Below are 21756 nucleotides of genomic sequence, written 5' to 3'. Positions count from 1 at the left end.
CGACGCCTCACCAGCAATAATGTATATGCCAAAGGCAGATGCGTTCGCGGAGATGAACCAGATGTGCCAAGCTTTGCCTGCACCATCACTCGGCTTCTTGTTTGCGCCAGCAACAAGGGGGCCCAGTTTTGGCTTCGCGTAAACAGCGCGTCCTCTTCGTTCTTTTCTTTTTGCCCTTCGACAACTGCGTTGTTTGCGGCATCTCTTCGACCGCCAAGCTGCTAGCCCCACAACCTGACGGGACGTCATTCGTCGTCCTGTTTGTTGTTGTGCTGACAAGTTTGCGCATGCCGTGCAATCTCCTGCCACGGCGCCCAGTTGCCATGGTAACCCCCGAAAGCAACCATCGCTCTCGCGGTTGCATACATTCCCCGGGCCAGGTACACCATGCGAAATTGACTCAACCTTCCACTTAGGTCACGAGACCATCTGGGCCACTCAAGTGATTAGGGTAATTGCCATAAATAAAGTCATTTATGGTAAATGGCAGAATGATTCCAGTGTTGCGAGCAACGCAATATATATATATATATATATATATATATATATATATATATATATATATATGGGCATGTTCAGATAAGAACGGTAATCGAGGTCCCATGACCATTTTTTGTTTTCAATGAAATTTTTATATCTGATGGGCAAATGTGTCCACACAAAGGAATGAACGTTAGTTTTGCAAGAAACTTCGTAGTTTTCTCGGAAAAAAATCGTATGTCACAAGAGGTGGAGAACGTCGTTTTTGCCACTTCGCAAAGTTGCAAGTTTGGAGCCTCACTGCATGCACAATAAATTTTTTCCGCACATAAGTATTTTTTCGTGACCTCTTTGCAACATGTGCTATACGCACAAATAAAAAAACATTTTCTCGCTGTGTCAATCTTCTAAATAAAAAAGCCCAAACTTCGCTTCCGGAGCTATTCGGTGCAAAAAAGGCACTTTTCAGGGCAGCCTCAGGGCAAGATGCGTAAAGATCTCCACACTGAATCTCTTTCTCAGTATTTTCCAGCTACTTTTACTCACTTTAGGCAAGTTTTGTAGTTTTACACTTGATAGATATTTTTCAATATGGCCTCAAATTCGGCCGAAGATCAAAAACGTCAAAAAAGTGACAACTTTGACTTCGATTAAAAAAAAACATCTTCGTCGAATTTCATTAAAATTTGCCTGAATAATCCTCAATACTCGATAATATTAGGGTACCAAAAAAGTGTTGCATTATATTGTTTTAAAGTATGAAAATGAATACAAAACTGAGTTCATGATTTCAATCCCTACGATTGCTCAGTATTTTCTCTTAGGATGCGCTATCGTGAGAAGCTGGATTTAGTATTGTATTTTTGTGGGTAACATTTAAACGCTACAGTTGCTGAGTTCATAAGTGTAATTTTTAAGTGTTTTTCTTTTCTTACAATCAAAGGTCTAAAGCTCCTATTCGCTTTCGTACTCTTCTAACAGTGGGACTTAACTTACTGTAAGCATAGTTGAGAACGTTATCTTGGAGTGACGTGTGGTTAGTGGTCGTTTATGCAAACATTTAATGCACCCGTCGCTACTCTCAAGATGCCTTTAACGAGCTGCCGCCGCTCCATGGATGAACCGCGCTTGGCAGCCGCTCCGATAGCTATATAACGCCCGGCGCGGCCCTGAATTTCATAGCACCATGTGTGCCGCCACCGAACCAAGGCTTTAGCCGCCGCTATCATCTTTCCACCGCAACGCACCGAACGCCTGGCAGTTATACCTCAGCCTTGGACCTTCGACCGAGACAGGCCCGATGAGCGGACGTTGTTCGAATCTCGAGTTTCGCGTGTCGTTTTGCAGGCCTGGTAGAGTGCGGTTACGGTGTGTCCTTCAACCGTTACTTTCATGTTAACGGCTGACGTCGCCGGCGGAGTGGCGGAGTCCGAGTGACGCATAGCTCGACGGCTGAGCGTCTCTCCGGAGCTGGGGAGAGACGCTCAGGGTCTCGGGGCGAGCCGTCCCGCTCGCGGTGCCTCGGGGACCCCCGGCTGGGGGCGGCGGTTCGGGCCAACGTACGTGCTGTGGAGCAGTGTTTAGGCACGTCTGACCTCGACGAGCGCGCGTGGTGTTCTCTGGTAGAGGGTGGGGTCGTTTTCTGTACTCACGTGGTTTCTCTGCGCTCGAGGGCTCCCACGACAAGCATTCTTGGTATCTCAGTCTCAGCTCGTACGCCAGACCGAACCAGCGTCAGTGTCGACGGCGGGCAGCCTGTGTTAAAAATCCATCCATCTGTCCATCTCCTTTTTTTGGAAAAGCAGCCCTGGGCCCTGCATCCATCGCCTGCTCTTCTGTCCCACGATAATCTTCGGAAGCGGTGAGCTTTTGCATTCATGAAGAGATTTCCGCGGCGAACGTTTTGTGCCGACTACTCAAAAAGGCACAAACAGAGAATTGAAAAAGGACGTAATTTTCGCAGTGTAAAGACACTCAATGTCGCTGCTCTCAAAAAAGTCCTACTTCCCGAAGAAGCTCTCCGAGTACGAGAAAGTGACTTCATCTGTCAGAATTGTTACCGTCGGTTCAAAGAAGACATAGATAATATGCAGGCAGAGTCGACCGAAACATTCGAAGAATTCCGCCCTGGAGAAGAAATCGTAGAAAATTTAAACTCCAGTGTCAGCCTTACCTCCGAAATCTCGCCCCTAAAGCCACCGAGCGCTCTAAAAAAACGCCTCAGACTTTCCTATGCAAAGCGAAAGCAGGAAGAGGTGGCCAGAGCTATGGTGACGAAAATACGATCAGGGATACAGGCAGCATATAATATCCCAGAGACTTCGCGTGCGTCGCAAGAAAAGTGTGCGCAATGCAGCAGCTGGGAAGACAACCTACATTCTGCCTACAATAGGTGTACGTCCTTTCAAGAGCGTTGCCAGCTGCTGACACTGCTACCACGCAACCTAACTGTGAAATATGTGCAGGAAGTTATTCCAGAGGCAACGAGGTACGTTATTCAAAAATCGAAGAAGATGGTGGATGAAGACGGCGTATGGTCAACACAGGAGCGATATACAAGATGTAAGCTACAACACGAAGACATTACCACCGTTTTAGAATATTACACCATGGATGAACTCGATTGCTCTAGACAGACACCGAACAAAAAGGATGTTGTGAGAATCGAAAAGGAGGGAGAGAAGGAATGGGTACCTAAACGGTTCATGACACGGTCCTTGCGAGAAGCATTCCGCCTCTACAAGCAAGCTCACCCTGCCTCCCAGGTTGGCCTCACAAAATTCATATCCTTGCGTCCTAAGTGGGTGAAATGCTCGCCACAGTGGCAAGTGTGTGTCTGCGTGTGCTGTGCAAACTTTCAGTTGTGCCTCGTGGGACTGCAGAACGCCTCTGGAAGGTCGCTTTCTCCCGACGATATGCAGAGTCTCTGCGTATGCCAGGAACCTACTGCGTCATGTTTCCTCAGGAATTGTGAGCACTGTCCACAAGATGGCATTTTCACTTTGGAAAATTTTGACATGAGCAGCGAGGACGAGGTGTTGATTGCTTCATGGGAATACGGTGAGCTAGTTAAAAAAACTCTGACCGCTTCATCATTTATGAGAGAATTTCTAAGAATGACCATGAAATGGATTCCCCACAACTATATCAGATCTGTGCAAGCAAAAGCAATACATGAAGAAAAACAGAGCTGCGAGAGAGGTGCAATTGTTTTGCATTTTGATTTCGCCGAAAACTGGACAGTTGTGCTTCCAGACGCAGTACAAGCGTACCATTGGCAGAAAAAGCAGGTCACCGTGTTTACCTGCGTTGTCACGTCAAGAAAATCGACTCAGAACTACGCCGTTATTTCCGACGATATGTCTCATGATTCAGCTCATGCATGTTTGGCTCTGTCAAAAATCAAAGCACACCTCGAAGACAACGCGCCAATCTACACCAAGATAACACATGTGAGCGACGGGGCTCCCGCTCACTTCAAGAATAAATATCAGTTTCATGAGCTACAACGCAGTGAATGTCAAGAGATGAAATGGATGTTTTCGGCCACTGGACATGGCAAAAATGCTTGCGACGGCGTTGGTGGCCTTGTGAAACATCGAGCATCACACCACAACTTGCGGAAGCCTGCAAGTGAGGCCATACAAACAGCCAGCGGCTTCGTGGACGCAATTCAAGGAACGCTAAAGAATATCACCATTCTGGAGCTCCCACAGAGGGAGCTTGCAGACTTTCGCGAAATGAAGAAGGAAGAATGGAAAACGGCAAAGAAAGTGCCTGGAGTTCAGACACTCCACATGTGGAAGTACGTTCAATCAAATGGAGGCAGTGCATCCTACGTGGCATCCACCGCTGCTTCGGAATGGAAGAGACTGTGATCTGGTTTGTGCTTCGGGCACGACAATATAATGTGCGCATACCGAAGTCAACTGCTGCCGTTTATTTCTTCTTACGATTTTCTGAATTGCAATCTGCACATAAAGCAGCATTCCATTTGTAAATTGTGTCCCTATTAAAACTCCTGCTGATTAAAAACCTTGCATATCAATTGTCCCCCTCAGAAGACGACGTTTTGTCTCCTGACAGTGCCCTCTCGAACCATTGAACACAGAGGTAAACAGATGCAGGTGCGGACACGTCGGCTTCAGAAACACATTAATATTCATTTTTATATATAAAAACTTTTCTAAGCGCCGATAAATGATCTAATATTTTTAAAGAATCGATTACATACCAATGTAACTTACTATGATAAATTAGGCAATACAAAAAACGTTTGACCGCCGCCAGCCAGTTCTTGAGACATCAGGTGAAATAGCGAATTTATTCCCATTTTGACGCATCAAGAACGCCGCTAACAAGCGAGTAGAAGCTCTACAAACATTGAGGATGGTTCGGATATTGTGGTAAATAAAATGTAACCAAGTTCAGTGAGTGCTAGAACAAATTTCGGAGAGTTACTATTTCTAAGAGGCAGTAATAAGCAACTCTAGATAACAGAATCATAAACTCAGTTTTGTATTCATTTTCATACTTTAAAACAATATAATGCAACACTTTTTTGGTACCCTAATATTATCGAGTATTGAGGATTATTCAGGCAAATTTTAATGAAATTCGACGATGATGTTTTTTTTTTAATCGAAGTCAAAGTTGTCACTTTTTTGACGTTTTTGATCTTCGGCCGAATTTGAGGCCATATTGAAAAATATCTATCAAGTGTAAAACTACAAAACTTGCCTAAAGTGAGTAAAAGTAGCTGGAAAATACTGAGAAAGAGATTCAGTGTGGAGATCTTTACGCATCTTGCCCTGAGGCTGCCCTGAAAAGTGCCTTTTTTGCACCGAATAGCTCCGGAAGTGAAGTTTGGGCTTTTTTATTTAGAAGATTGACGCAGCGAGAAAATGTTTTTTTATTTGTTCGTATAGTACATGTTGCAAAGAGGTCACGAAAAAATACTTATGTGCGGAAAAAATTTATTGTGCATGCAGTGAGGCTCCAAACTTGCAACTTTGCGAAGTGGCAAAAACGACGTTCTCCACCTCTTGTGACATACGATTTTTTTCCGAGAAAACTACGAAGTTTCTTGCAAAACTAACGTTCATTCCTTTGTGTGGACACATTTGCCCATCAGATATAAAAATTTCATTGAAAACAAAAAATGGTCATGGGACCTCGATTACCGTTCTTATCTGAACATGCCCATATATATATATATATATATATATCAGCTGACTTCTGCTCCGAAGGGACAAGCTTGCATTTAGTGACTCGTGACTGGAGTAGTCAGAACTAGTTATTTAGGGATCACGTGGAATAGATGAAGAAAGCAGTCATTTCTTTACCAGTGGGCAAGACAACGTGAACTTGGCAAGAATGCAATGCGACTTTCAACTAATTCACACATTACAGCCACGTCATAGCGCACCGCGAAAGAAAGAAAGAATAACATAATGCGGGCTGGCTTCTAACGAAACTCTTCTACAGCTAGAGCAATAACGTAATTAACCTTGTGACACACTAAGACTCTAAGCTTAACATATTTTTCATGTATATTACAAATCTGATATACGTGTTTTTCATTGAGCCTTTAGAAACCATTTCCCTGTTACCACGCCATCTCCTCCCAGCATGGCAGTAGAGCGGACGCAACGAATGCGAAGCAGCACTTCAGGCGGGGTCAATGTTGGCCATTTGGACGGAGAGGTGCTCTACAATGTAGGGTCAACGTTAAATTAACGTTGCGTCTTCATTGGAGTTGTTTCCTGAGCAGCTAGGGACGCTAGGGTGGCAATCACTCGCAGAGCGTGTCCTGCGCGTTTTCTGAGACGCATCAAGGGTTCCCATACTGCGTACCGAACGGCATTTTAAGGCTCCGCAAGCGGCCGAAAAGAATCTAACCCTACCTCTTCGTTGGTTAATTATTACATTAAAGTTGAGATTTAAAAAAATAGCTGTGGCTTAGCTAAGGTTAAGCCCAGGATGCGAAGCATACTTGCCTTTATTTTAGTTGTTGAACCACTGTTTAGCCTGGTGAACTGCTGTTGCTTGGCTATATTTGGTTCGGCTAGAAGAAATAACTCATGCGTTACTCTGCTTCGCCTTCATGAGTGGAACGCGACAGCGTTCCCGTCGACCCGCCAAGGGGTGTAAGACAATGGGCTACGGCGCAGCGACTACGCGCCCCGCATTGGACGCGGTGAGCGTCGAGCAACGCAGCGTTCGGCGCGGCAACGAAATGTGCGCCTGAGCAAGCGACGCACGCCTGAGCCTTAGGCATCGCTTAGAAACAGCTCGTTTCTAAGCCAACACCGCATTCACTAGAGGCGCTTTTGTACCGCTTCGAAGCATCGTACTCGTGGCTCAGTCGTAGCGTCTCCGTCTCACACTCCGGAGACCCTGGCTCAATTCCCACTCAGCCCATCATGCAAGAGTTGAGCCAAAGCCACCTAGAAAAAGCGCAGCTGCTTATATACCGCCGCGACGCCGCGAGCTGGAGCCCAGTTTCTCCTCTGTCGTGACGTCACGGTGTCACGTGGTATTGAAGGCGACACCGCCGCGCCTGAGGAACTGGGTTGAGCTCTAGTAGTATGCTTCGCATAAAACTAATACCACAAACATATCGGTGAGAAAAAGAATAGAGGAAAGAGCACCTTGGAGAGGCAGGTGGGTTTACCAAGGACAGCAAGTTTTCGGTACCATTCTTCTCGATCATAACCGAACAAAGCGAAACATTAGCATGAGTACCAATTCACGCTGACCTCACCCCCGCATTCAGAAATGCACCACCACTTGAAGCTCATGCTCGACTTGATCTAGATGACGCCTGGCGGGAACGAATCCAAGACACACATTGCGTTTCCTTCGACACGCTCACGTAAGACGCTATTTTGGCGAAGCCTAGCATGGGCTTCAAATCAAGGCCGATTTCCGAATGCGAGGGACTTTGTGCGCACCTATGCCTAGTTAATGAAGCGCTAATCCCTCAACGTGAGATGGGCCGACCGATGTCGGGTGACACGAAGCGGAAAATATTCACAAGAGGCGTTCCCGCGTTGTCACCGTTTTTGTTGCACATCGAAACAAAACAGAAGAGGCGAACAGACCTCACTCAAGACACGCCACCGGGAAAGCCACACCATCATCTCCACATCTCGTCACCCCTTACCACTACCAAAAGACCGAGTAGTCGCGGATAAGGAGTCGGAATGAGTCAGAATCCAATAAATGATTCTGTCTGTCAGTTTTTCCCCACCTTCTCCGGGGTGTGAATGCAACGGCGGGTACACGGGCACCATAAAGCCGCGAGTTGGGTTCGTTGGCGGTACGTAATTAGGCGTGCAGCGCAAGGGCACATGACGTACAAGACAGCTGCGTGTTGCCCCGTGTTTACGTGTGTTCCTGCACTGTAGAACGTGTAAATAGTAATTACTCAATAACCGCCACGTCGTCTCCTCTTTGCCTTCTCTTCCTTTCTCTTCCCGCCTACAGCTTGGCTTACCTGCGCCTCAACGGTGGAAAACCAGCAGTTTCCGGTTGTAGCCATCCCGGCGGCGCTCAACCATCGCGCCAGTGCTGGGCCTACCCGCGATAAACTCCTTTCTTCGCCCCTTGTCCGCGACGTCCTGACATCGCACTACACCCGGCGGGAACCTCGGGACACCGTACAAGCTCCGCCCACAGAACTGCACCGCACCTGTGCTATGTGCTTCCACGCTCCAAAAAGTAGTTCCCTAGAGACGCCGAGGTTGAATGAAGCTCCCTGCCATCGTGACGTCACGTAAATGAGCGAACGTAATTGGCCGGCGAGTTGGAGAATGGCGCATACACCAGTGAATTCTTAGGTAGTCCCTAACCTTACAACCGGGAGGCCACACGACGACGGAGTGTGAGCCTGTACGCTGGGAGTACTCCGCAGGCCTTCGATAATTTCCGCATAATAAAGTACTGATCTCCTTTTCTCGCTATCTAGGAAACGAAATGCATAGTTTATTGGTGTTTTTTTTTCTTCTGGATACTTCTAGAGAGCGCGAAATATCGAACGGTGTTGTTTTTCCAGCCGCGTCCCTTCTTAAAATTTAAAAACGCGGGGATGGCACCACCGAACCTCGGCGTGCTGCACTAGTGCGCGCGCGAGTCGAAACAACTCTCTGTCGAGCGGGCGCCATAAGAGAGCGCCAGAATTGATTAATCGATAAAGGCGCGAAGACGGTGGGCCCGAGATGTACCGCGCTAACGAAACGGTGTGCTGCCACCACCGGAAGTGGGAAATGGGAAGCGGGTTTCCGTTATGGCGGCGCAAACGATCTAACGTGGGGCCACGTGCGCCGTTAACGCCCGGCGCGGGCCTAAGTGCAAGCGAAGCGGGAAAAAGCTAGAACGTACGCTTAATGGGTCCCGTATGCAGATAAGGGATGCGAGGAAAGAGGAAGACGGCAGTTGCGTTTGCGCATTATCTCGGCCTCAAGGTTTGGTTACGACGTGACAGTTCTGAGGCTCTCCGCATAACAACAGAACCGACGTCAGCGAGGCCGGTGTTGTGGCCGCTGCATGACTTCCTCGAACGTATGCTAGAGAGCATGCGGGCAGCGCCGAGCAGTGTGGTTGCCGATGTTCGTACTGCTCTCTCAGCTGCGTTTCTTTCTTTCTTCGGGCTGAATACCTGCACATCTGCTGACAGTGGGCCAGGAAATAGATCCACAAATTCTTTACCGCAGATAAACATACTTATAAAACACCAGATAAGTTGTACATATGCAGCATCTACACTACAAAAACAGTTTATAAGATATCTTGAACATACAACAGTCATCGTCATCAACCTTGCCTGCATTTTTTTTCTTGAGCCCTGTGCGACCGGTACTTCCGGGTCACGAACGACCCGCCGTGGTTACTTAGTGGCTATGGCGATGGGCTGCTAAGCACGAGGTCGCGGGATCAAATCCCGGCCATGGCGGCCGCATTTCGATTTGGGACGAAATGAGAGAACACCCGTGTACTTAGATTAGGTGCATGGTAAAGAACCCCAGGTGGTCCAAATTTACGGAGTCCCCCTCTACGGCGTGCCTCATAATCAGATAGTGGTTTTAGCATGTAAAACAAAAAAAAAATGAAGAAAAAAGGAACGTAAGGAATGACATGCGTTTCATCAGTGTGACACAGCATTCTTGACAGGAAAGTAGCGAACGCAGTGTTATTATGAATGGAAATGCAAGAATATATTAACTGCTTTTACTTCAATTACCGGGACAACAAAACTTATCGAATTAGACGTTGTATGACTAAGTCCTAGGGCACCTAACTATTACGCTGAACTCGTTATTTATAAATTGGTATTAACATTAGATGCCCCAGAAAGAAAAAAAATCGAAGGAGAGGCTGAAACTTTACCAGCTTTCGAGACATGGTATACAAGCTCCTAAAGGTGCGTGTTTACATATTAAAAATAAGAACTCTTTATCGTAAGAAACAATAGTGTCTATCCACGTTTAAATTTTTTGGATATCTTATATCAAACATAAAGATGAAAATAATTTAGTAAGATTCAGATGAGCGAAACATAGTTAAGTTCAACGTCAGGCGTCATGCTACAGCAGTTGTAAGCATGATACATGGCGCGCGCGTATAGTGGCCCTGCAAATTTAAAAACAGCGATGGTACTTTCAGTCCTATATGTAAATACCTGAAACAACCAAGTCCACGCGGCTGTTGCCAATAATAAGGGTAAGGAGTGCCAGTTACCATACGTGAGGGAAAGTATGCACCTCCATCGATGTCACCCCCTTGTGACCGTATTTCCCTATTCATTCCAACAAGCTGTACTCATTGCGACGTAGCCACGCATTCACCAGAAAATAAACAATAAAAAAGAAATAGAGGGAGCCCGGATGTGCTATGCGCGTGATTACACGACATTTCCAAAGCCATCAGCATATACGGAAAAGGAAATGGAGTCGGGCACTGCGCGCTTGCCCACGATGCAGGAACATCATTAGGGCGGTATCATTCGTCAGGAAATGACATAGAAGTGACGTATAATGCGGTCTGGCCAATCTGCGCGCTGGAGCCCCCTTTCAAAGACGTGCTGCGCTCTTAATCGCTGGACTCTTACGCTGTTTGCCGGATGGACGGTGGGGCGTTCGGCGGTAGAGTTCTCATCGAGGAGGCCATTGTGATCGAACGCCCAGTTCCAGAAAGCCATGAGCGTGGACGAAGCACTCGCGGCCATGATACTCGAACGCCAACGACCCACGTGTGCTCGCCACCATGCAACTGTTCTCGAACAAACGGAGCTGCTTTTTTTTTCTCGTTTTTTTTTCTCTTTTTCCTTTTCTTTTGCCGGAACCCCTACACGCTTGGCTTTCCGGCAGCGCCGGTTCTATATAAGGGAAGGGTCACGAGAGAGCAGGAATCGGAAGAAAAGATACGAAACGAAAAGAAAACAAGCCGGCGTCTTCTATAGAAAGAAAGGGAACTCGTATAAAAAATATGCCGGAAAGAAGGTAAGGCGTCTCAATTGACAAGACCATACAGGCCAGGAGGTATGGTGTTCGAAGCGCAGGTGGAGTTGGGGTACGCCTCAGGAAAAGGGGAAAAAAAAAAGAACGTAGAGCGGTTTGTAAGGGCTCACATTCCCATTTAAATATCGTTTACAGCTTAACCTTTACGTCAAGCGTTCCTAAAATGATGAAATAACCTTATTACTTGACATCAATACGCGGCAGCTAATGGCCATGATAAACCTCGATTGTAGCGAAAAGTCGAAGGATCCACTCATTGAAACATACCATTCTCTCGTCCTTTTTTATCTCTAGAGATTGAATTTGTTGCTTAATCTAATCGTAGGCTGTAGTTCTGGCGTTAAATTTGCCTTTGCCGTTGAAGGTCTTTAGCAACTAAGGAGCTTTTATTATAATAAATACTGTAAGAAACATACCTTAACAACCATGCAATCAGCAAAAGGATCAAGCCTTCTTAAAACGAAGTTTCGTTTTTTCCGGAATAGCACGAGTACCTTGCTTGATCTAATCGTAGACTGCCCATTTGTTGCGCGAAATGTAGTACAGATAAGGAGCTCGTAGCAAACGTTTCGAATGGCTGAGTAATTAAAGCGGATTTGTTTTGGGCTAGTTGTTACACGGTGCGTAGAACGATAACGGCCCACTCAAAAGAAAAGAAAAAGGCAAGAAACCACTACACAGCTGTTTTATAATGACGAGATTTACTACAACCGCCCCTTTCAATCCCATTCCAGAACAGTCCCATTCCCAGAACAGTCCCATTCTTGGATAGACAATTGTGAGCATCGGAGTACACCAGCTCCTCACGAGGCGTGCACTTACATGCTCTCACTTCCACTTCCCATACGCAATGTTTGTCTACAGGTTTCCGCCTTAACTAAGGCGGCGGCCGGGTTGTATACGAGGCCAGGCTTACAGGAAGGCGAAGGGGGAGGGGGAGGGCGAACACACAGGATGAGGAGCGGAAGGCGAATAGCACGCATATGGCGGGAGTCGGGGTCAGCGATAAATCGCACACACAGAGAGCAGCATGCGGGCAAAAGCTGCGCATCATATTTTGCAATTTGCTATTGCGCGTCCCTGTTTTGTTTCAGTGTCTTTCTTCCCGGGACATAGAGCCGCTGAGCAAAATATGTCGAGAATCGGGCGGTCGACAGCCTAGCGATTACTGTTAACAAAGGCTATAGGATGTAATTTTAATGCGTTAGTGTTCTTAGTGTAATTCACGCACTTCTCGCAGGCCAACAATCTATGTATGTTTGCGCCTAACCGTTTCCCTGTGTACGTGGGTCACTGGATAGTCCGTGGTCGAATAGCCAGAGCATCGGGCTTTTGTCCTGCGGTGACAGGGTTCGTAACAACTACGGGACTAACTTGGGCCACTGAATCGGTGGCTATGCGCACATACGCGCCGCTCTTCAGCGAATTTTTTTGGATCAAGCCCAGCGGGCGGATAAGGCTAGTGGGGGCCTGTACTTAATGCCCCACCCATAATGCTCTTCGTAAGGAATGTGCAAATATGCAGTACGTGGTTGCCGGACTGACATTTGGAAATGTGGTCGTTTGCTTGAAGTCGGGAGTGCAATCATCAGTCGATAGCAACGAAAGGTCAGTGGGACGCCTCGCTCTGAACGCTCACGGGAAATCTACAAATGAAGCTGTGCAGGTTGATATGGGCTGGGCAAGTTTTGAAGTGAGAGAAGATCAGCTTAAAGTTGATTATGGAGAACGACTGAGGAATATGGAAGAAAGTAAATGAGCTAGGGGAGAGTTCAGATATTTGTACAGGAAAAACATTGATTAACAGTGAAGGAAAATAACTAGGAAGCTTACCAGCAAGTATGCGATTGGTATGGTAACAACAATGGTAATATGGCAACAAAGAACGTCAAGCGGAAATGCAGAGAGGCTGAAATAATCTCATGGGTGGCGGCAATAGAAAAGAAACCTGCTCCGAGTAAAAATAAAGAAAGAAATAATTCATGATAACTGAAAGGAAAGCTGATTACTTATCGAAGCAAGATCGGGGTGCCGTTGAACACGCACCTATAAAGCGAGATGTAAGAAGGAAGGAGAAGCATGTGTTTGGTCCGTTAATGCTAGAGAAACGATGCAGCATGTCTTATTAGAATGTGAAGATATCTGCCCAGTTGTCTACTTATGCACTTCTGGTACATAAGTCTCCTTGAAGCCTTTGGGTTCAGCGGGAAATGAGGAAATTCAACATGTTGGCAATAGAGATTAGTAAGAGGCGATTGGAAGCTTCGTAGAAAAAAATTAGGGTAACGCAAACAACAGAGGCGTACAAAAAGTCTCCATTAGGGGTTCAGAAACCTCGGTATTGAGAATTATTTGTGTTTTTTTCTTTCCTTTTCTTTCCCTTAGATTTTCTTTAACGTAGGTAAGACATTAGGCAATATAATAACAAGAACTTTGTGACGCAACCTACCGCGCTGTTCGAAAGGGGACGCTCGTAGCACCCATCTATCACCCCACCCACGTACCATTCACCCGCCCATCAATCCAACCATCCATCCATCCATCCATCCATCCATCCATCCATCCATCCATCCATCCATCCATCCATCCATCCATCCATCCGTCCGTCCGCCCGTCCGTCCGTCCGTCCATCCATCCATCCATCCATCCATCCATCCATCCATCCATCCATCCATCCATCCATCCATCCATCCGAAGCGTGAAAAAGGAATCCGGCTGCAGTACACGCCTCATTCATAACTCGTTTCGACAGTGGCACTACACTGTGTTGCTATATTGACTCCATGCTGAGCGCATTACCGTGGACAATAAATGTGAGATGGGTTCCGCCCATTTTTATTCATGCAGTGTCACCCCGTTTGCATCATCCAGTGGTACTGTAATATCAAAGTTATCTCCTTCAGTGAAGATAACGCGTGTGTGCATGCACAACGTTTGTGGTGGCAAATTTTATAGCGGGAATGTTCAGGAAGATGTCAGGTGCTGAGTCCCCCCCCCCCCCCCCCCTTTACAGCTATTTCAATGCCCAGTTTCCCAGTTCACATAACAAGCCGCTTTGTGCACCGACTACACGACAGAGCAGCGGCGTGTGTTTCAGCTGGGCTGGTGTGGCGCTCATCAAATAATTGTGCGGAGGGTTACTTAGGAAATTTGCCATAATGTAGAGAAAGGGGAAAGAAGGCCGCAAATGTAAGTTCGTGCGTGTTTCTCGCTGCTCTAACGTTCCCCTTTCTTATTGTCTTAATGGCATTCCTCTTGATTCCGTCGCATCATATAAATATCTAGGCGTGCATACATCACGAAACTTAACATGGAATGCCCATACTGAATACGTTACCAACAATGCTAATCGCATGTTAGCGTATTTACGTCGCAACTTCTCTGCTGCTCCTTCGTCCTTAAAACTCGTACTTTATAAATCACTAATACGACCTAAACTTGAATACGCGTCATATATATGGGACTCTGGGCATGAAAATCTTGTATCTTCTCTTGAACTTATACAATATAACTGCGTTCGCTTCATCGTTTCAAATTACAACCGTACTGCAAGTATCACAGCCATGAAAACTAACCTTTTGCTCCCATCTTTAAAATCTCGCCGGAAAATCAGTCGCCTCACTCTATTCCACAAGGTATATCATCACGTCACGCTACATGGCGATTTTATTTCACCACCGGAATGCATCTCCCATCGCATTGATCATCGGCACAAGGTCGGCATCCAAAAGTGCAAAACTAAAGCTTGTTTTCAGTCCTACCTTCCCCAGACATCTGTCGAATGCAACCGCCTCCCTCCCTATATTGCAGCCATTGAAGATAATCAACGATTTCGTGATGCACTAACAACCTTTGTTTACTTTGGAGAATGTTGAAATTATGTTCTAGCAAAATTCACTGTATTGTACTTATTGTCTTTGAACCTATATTACCCACTCCCCTCTGTAATTCCTTTGGCCCTGAGGGTATAATAAATAAATAAATAAATAAATAAATAAATAAATAAATTTCAGTTTGATTATTATCACAGTTGTTAAGCACAATATCATCATAATGTTGTTAGGCGTTTAATAATATAATACTGTATGATTACATAAGTATCATACGATAATGATATATTAAAATGCACAATATTGTAAAGCGAAACGAAACAGTTTGGCAAGCGTAGACGTTGGAGTTACCAAAAAGGTAAGAGTAGTAAAGTAGGCAAGATTTGTAAATGTCTTGCTCTGCTGCCTTACGATGAAACTTCTCTTTCATAAAAAAAAGAAAAAGAAAGATGAAAACTTAGAGACGATTGTGCTGTTAGAAATGGCTGATTGAAGGGTATGTTTCCTTTTTGTTTGGCCATATACTGTTTTAAATAAAGATCTACCGCCATTGTGTTACCTAATGTGCCCTTTTTGATTATATTCTCGGTCGTGTGTAGAAATTTGGAAATTTGGTCACCTTGGTGTACTTGACACACGTTCTGAGGCCACAACAATACGAACGACAATGGCGGAGCACTCGTAATTTTTGCTTGTCAGTTATGACTAGGCTACTCTGTTGCAACACGATTTGATTTTGCGGAGTACTCTATAAATTTAAGAGATTATTTATGAAAAATGCCAGATGAGAAAATTGTGTGCGTTTGCAAAACGTAAGTTCACCTAATGTGGCGGAATGGTCACATCACAACACACACAATGACGACTACCCTTGTCTTCTACAGTGTGAAATACTGCGCTCAAATATTCAGTTTTGTATGTATCGGTTCACATTCATCCGAACATCGCGAGCTATGCTGGGATGGTGAATCGTTGGATCATATTATGCTGTTCTACCCAAATGACAACTCCGAAAGATATACGTCGAGCAACGCATTTCGGATGCCTAAGTTTTTCAGCAGTTGATATTTCAACCTGAGCTATGCCAGAATCGAAGTCTGCCAGATTATGCATGGCCCCATTGCCCATACAGGGAGACTGACTTATCAAGACAAAGCGTCAAGTGACACACTGGGCGAAAAAGCCGGCATCCGGCGTCTGTAGCAGCGAAATGGTCCCTAAATTCTGATTGGCTGCGACGCAACGTCACGTGATGAGCGCGCCTCAACGTAATTACCATTGGCTGCGTCTCCACGGCACGAGCGCGCTTCGACGGAGCAATGCGAACGAAAGGAAACACATGTTGCTGCAGTAGCGCGCCAGGTGTTGCATGAGGAGAGAGGGAATCGCCCTGATGCCAAATCACCCTCGCTCTCGCTTTCGGAAGCCTGTGTTATCCTCGCGTTCCTTGTCGGCGCAAGCTCTCGCCTGTATTCTCACTGTGCATTGGTAAGGCCAAATCAAAGCGTGCCAAGTGAGTGAGAAGTTTAATGATACGAAATACAGAGAGGTCGGCCTGAGGTATATTCCTCTAGCCAGCTGCTCGGCGTAGCGGGAAGGGGAAGAGGGAAAGAAAGAGGGAAGAAAGAGGCGCATGATGGGTGACGATGACGAGAGAAGGAGGATGTAAAACATATGGCAAGCAATTTAGCACGCTCAAAGCCTGCAGTCCAAGCCCGTACTTTTTAAAAAGTTCTGTAACGCCTGGATGGCCTTGAAACTCGAGTGAGCTTCAGGCCAAGTGCCTAAAATAATGTCCTCCGACAGCGCTGAGCTGTCGAGAGGTGTAAAGTCATTGTTCAACTTTTGACGCTCTTCCACGTACTTAGGGCAGTCACAAAGCACATGACCTATAGTCTCGCTCACATTGCATAACTCACAGTCTGGAGACTCAGTGCATCGCATGAGATGCACGTATCCACGCGTAAACGCTACCCCCAGCCTTAGTCTGTGCAGATGGCTAGCACAGCTGCGCTGAATTTTCGGCGGTAGCCTAAATTTCATGGTAGGGTCCAATGTCTAGAGTCGTCTGTGGCGATTATCCGGCTTGTCCCAGTGCTTTTCTATCGATTTTCGGATGACACTGGAGAGGAAGCAGTTGGCGTCAGCTCTTGAAAAAGGAATTGCAAGCAGTGACTCTGGTTCTTCGAGTGCTTTCTTCGCTTCGGCATCGGCCAGTTCGTTGGCGTGTATACCACAGTGACTGGGAATCCACTGAAATGTGATGTGGTGGCTGTTCTCTTGCGCTAAATGTCATCATCATCATCATCATCATCATCATCATCATCATCATCATCATCATCATCATCATCATCATCATCATCATCATCAGCCTGGTTACGCCCACTGCAGGGCAAAGGCCTCTCCCATACTTCAACATCCCCGGTCATGTACTAATTGTGGCCATGTCATGTCTGCAAACTTCTTAATCTCATCCGCCCACCTAACTTTCTGCCGTACAACACAACAATCAAACCCCGGCGCTAAATGTGGAGCTCGGCAATTTGAAGAGCCAGGCGTCTCAACGCGCTTGCTTGCCCGCGAGTTCATAACTCGAGGGACCGCTCAGCGGCTTTGAAAGACTTGAAAAATGGTGCGCGTCCTTTCCCGGGCAGCGGCAGTACTACAACGTTTGGTTGGAAAACGAGGCATGAGTTTCAGCGCTTCTAGGCGAAACAAGTTCGAGTGCTTGCAGAGAGCAAGTGCTTTTGCTTTTGTTTGTGCAAATACTACGCTGCTTACATAATAAAAGCTGCGTGGTCCAGATGAAAGTGGTGTCTTCGGGGGAGTATTGATGACGCGATCTACAATAAAATTCGCTAAGATGTTGAGACTTCATCCTAAAACTAGTAACACAAAAAGACACACGTCGACCACGTATCTCTGAGGCAATATTTGCTGTCTTAATCAACTTTGGTTATAAAATACCTTTCTCGCTAATGCGCCGTATATTTCTGAAAATGGCTCATTATTAATCTTTCCGCATGCAAAACTCGTAAAACGTGCTTAGGTGCCCTCGGAATTTTTTTTAAAAGTGTAGCTTTCTTTACATTTTTCCCCTTTGCGGGTGGCAGCTACTGCTATTTCGCCAATTATAGAACTTGAGCCATTAGGTGTGTGCCCGAATAGGCAAACTGGGCCATTGAGTAAGTGAAACATTATTTGCCAATATCCCAAACTGAGTAGTTTCACAAACAGAATACCAATACAAGAGGTAAGTGAAGAAGTCAGCAGCTGCGAATTGAAGAATTTAGCTCAAGAAAAGTAACCAAGTCGGCAACAGGAGCAGTTGAATTTGAGAAGTAAAAGGAAGAAAAATGGGACTAAACATGCGTTGAGCGAGGAGCGTTGAGGCAAAGAGAAAGGAAGAATGAGCATTGAAGTGGGGACATTTCAGTAAACACCAAAGAAAGCTTCGCTGGTCACTGATTCCTACATAAGCGTGAGATCCGCATTTGAACAATAAATTCCAGATTTTCTTTCCGTTCGACTTTTCTCTCGAACGACTCATCAAGCTAAACCTGTTCAGTCTTGAATTCTTCATGCCCTGCTCTTTTTTAATATTGGCAATAATTGGCATTAAGTTAGCGGTACAAAAGTAATTTGATATTCTTTCCAATGTGAACCTTGGCCAATTCCTCTTCGTGAGTACGTGCTATATTGTCACGTGGTAGCGACTTTAAAGAACACAGTAGCAATATTGTGAAAGACAAAACTAACTTTTATTGGCCGAACCTGTGCCCTCAAAAGCAGGCTACACTCAAAGAGCAACGATAGCGGCGAACATACTCGGCGATCGTCGAAAATCCGATCAGCGGGTCAAGCGCATCGACTTTTATACATCTGTCGTCGAATGTTCCAGAGTAATCGCTGGGGACCCGCGTGTCTTTCATTAAGTTCTACATCATTCGCGTCGCGCGTACATGCAATCGGCCATGCCGGCCGCATCTCGACGGCGGCAAAATTCGAAAACACCCGTGTACTTAGATTTAGGTGCACTTTGAGGAACCGCAGGTGGTCGAAATTTCCGGAGTCCTCGACTATGGCATGCCTCATAATCAGAAAGTGGTTTTGGCACGCAAAACCTCATAATTTAATTTTTAATACATGCAATCAGATTACATAAAGTTCGGTGTGAGACCGCGGACGGAACCATCGATAACATTCCAGAAACTTCCGATACATGCAGGCGCGTCCTCCGCTGTGCGATAACATTTGTTAGGCGGTGACAAGCGGTCACTCTAAAGAAAAACAAGTACACCTGTCAGTATTTAAAAGAAAACACAACAGCTACTATAACAACATCACACATAGAGTAACACTGCGCGTAAAACAACTCACCTTCTGCGATCTGCTTCCGAAGTCACCAGCCACGACGTGAGCCAAGTCTGCAGGGCTATTTGGCCGGCTTCCTTGCTGGCTCTTCTGCTGCTCGCCTACAGAATGGAAAATTTCGCACGACTTCAGTTTGGCGGGTGCAAACAACTAGCGCGAACTTGAGCTGATGAATGAGAAAAAAATGTTGCTATGGTGGGCTGGACGTTCAGAACCCTGGTTAGCATAGCCTGTTACCTGTCTCTTGGGGTCAAACCAACATACAAATAGTAATTCCTTCCTTTACCGAGTTCTCGATAGTCGGTTGCTTTATGTGCTCTAGGTGACTATATAGATATTGGCTTAGCGTCGCAGGGCTACCCCGAAATCAGTAAAATAGGCCTTCGCCCTGCAGTGACTGGAGAGGCTTAAATAATTTTGAAAAGGTAGGAAAGTCTGCCTGAATGAATTGCTGCCTGCGTTATGGGGGCATATAGGAGAAAACGTGAGAAATAGGGGAGGTGGAGTTAGATAATAGGGAGGGGTATATGATGAACATAATGGAAATGCCGCACACATGTTGTACGGGAGCTGATGGCAAGCAGGACAATCTTCAGAGCCTACATTATTTGCACTGCTTTTTCTGCCGCCGGCGTACTTAACCCAACAACTAGCTACTGCAAAGCGGTGCTCATTTGACAACGTCATCCTAACGTTATTGTCGCAATGCTGCTTCAATGAATGTGACTTATTATGCAATCAATGATGGTGAGCACAACAGACCGATGACAATTTCACATGAACTGAGAGATGGGGCGTTACCCCACGTGGTTCAAAAACATAAAGACAAAATGTCGCTGGCTGTGTTATCCTGACGACGGCTAAGGTGCAGAGAGAAGCACGGAAGCGAAGTAAATAAGTGTAAGCGCATTGGTCTCTGTTCCTACGAACAAAATGCGTCGGCATGTGTAATTTTGCGTGATCAGTGTGCTGGGGCCTCACTTGGAGAACAAGCCACGTGCGCTCTACAAAGTCTACAAAAGTTTGCAGATTTTCTTCCCCACTATAAATTGAAACATAGCACTCGTATAACTAAAAAGCAATCGATATCCGATCAAAAGCTGTCAATAAGTATACTTGTGGAGCTGTTGCAAAAATTTTGAGGTTTGAGGCTTTCATGGCTGCTTTCTTGGATTCACCTGCGCGAAGATTAACGCACTAGACTGGCAAAAAAGGTTGCACTTTCCTGGGCAGCCAGCAAGCGAAGCTGAAACGCTTGTTACGGTGCATAGTACAACTGGCATAAATTGGGAAGAATCCGAACAAGAGAGAATGTCAAAAGAAGATGGAAGCTCTCAGTGATTAACAGCGGTCTAACAGGGATTGTCGACGGAGTCACCTTTTCGACAATCGGACTTCACCGAGGCCAGGCGCGAGCACAAGTGTACGAGATGACACAGTTTTCTGTAGCCACAGCGAAACTTCCCGTTCCCGTAAAAAAAGAAAAGTCTCATCGAAGGGGATAAATTTCAAGAAATTTATATGAGGAGACATGAGTAACACAACCAGTAGTAGGAGTATATTGCTGTCGCATTAAAGCACCTGCGCTGACGAGGATCGATAACCTTCGTTTATGCTTCCTCGACGTCGTTTTGATTCGCACAAAATGGCAGAGATGTGATCAGTCTCATCGCCGTTAAAGGAAAAAGAAAACAATTTTTTTTAGGTCATCATTACCCCTGTGTAATATGGGATTGCCTTCTTGGGCAAACAGACGCATCTTCTTTGGGCCACCCGGCAGCCCGCGTGCAGAATCGATCGCTCTGTAGAACCGTAAAGGTCTCAATGAGGTTCTTGTTGTTTACCCTCATCGAGATTTACATCTAAGTTTACACATACTTCGGGCAACGGGACGATTTGGCGAGCCTGTACTGCCTAGAAGGCGGTGCGATGAACGTTTGAAAAAAAAAAAAGAGAACGGTCAGTTTGCGGGCTACAGGCAATAGATCAATCCAACGCGGACTATCACTGCTAATGAAACCAGAACGCTGCGGCAGTGAGGTGGCCACGGAGTCGTTAGCCTGCCTGTCCGTTTGTGCATGTACTGCTATAGTTACGATCGACTGCGCCAAGTCAAACGACGCGCATGTTGGCTTCATGTCCTTTGCGTGTCGCATGTGGCCCATGGGAGGGGAAGGGTGGGGGTGAAGGGGAGGGTCGGTTTTCGGCTGGGACGGTCAATATGTCGATTTTAAGTTGGCGTGTCGGTTTTACACGCGAGTGACACATCAGAATCGCCGGAGTAGAAATTTCTGACAAGTGGAAGGTACGAAAGCTAGCAATAGAGGGTGTTTTTGTAGCGTCAGGCGTTCTGTTAATATACGTTGCGCCAGCCGGTGTTTCGAAGCGAATCAGCCTTGCGACAGCGCCAGCAACCGGGGTCTGTCCCGGCTCTCACCATACCCGAACCTTGCCACACACGAACCATGTAAGCATGCGAACAAGCGATCAGATTGTAGGTCAACACAAACACAAAACATGCGAATGAAAGCAACGAATGTTACTATTAGCGG

The 21756-nt window shown here is 46.1% G+C and overlaps 2 protein-coding genes across 2 annotated transcripts in view; one reads left to right on the top strand and one right to left on the bottom strand.

Annotated features, from left to right (window-relative positions):
- LOC142563328 (uncharacterized) overlaps positions 1 to 10719 on the bottom strand; it is a 28625-nt gene extending 17906 nt beyond the window's left edge. Inside the window, exon 1 of the mRNA XM_075673888.1 lies at positions 10592 to 10719. Within this exon, the coding sequence (XP_075530003.1) occupies positions 10592 to 10708 (117 nt within the window). The 5' untranslated portion in view covers positions 10709 to 10719. The remainder of the gene's footprint in view (positions 1 to 10591) is intronic.
- LOC142563159 (uncharacterized) lies at positions 1443 to 5109 on the top strand. Its single transcript, XM_075673703.1, has one exon. It carries the CDS (start codon positions 2358 to 2360, stop codon positions 4356 to 4358), a length of 2001 nt encoding a protein of 666 aa, XP_075529818.1. The 5' UTR covers positions 1443 to 2357; the 3' UTR covers positions 4359 to 5109.
- Positions 10720 to 21756: the final 11037 nt, after the last annotated feature.

This window comes from Dermacentor variabilis, chromosome 11, assembly GCF_050947875.1.
Source record: "Dermacentor variabilis isolate Ectoservices chromosome 11, ASM5094787v1, whole genome shotgun sequence".
Taxonomy (NCBI): Eukaryota; Metazoa; Arthropoda; class Arachnida; order Ixodida; family Ixodidae; genus Dermacentor; species Dermacentor variabilis.
This window is presented reverse-complemented; position numbering and strand designations above follow the sequence as displayed.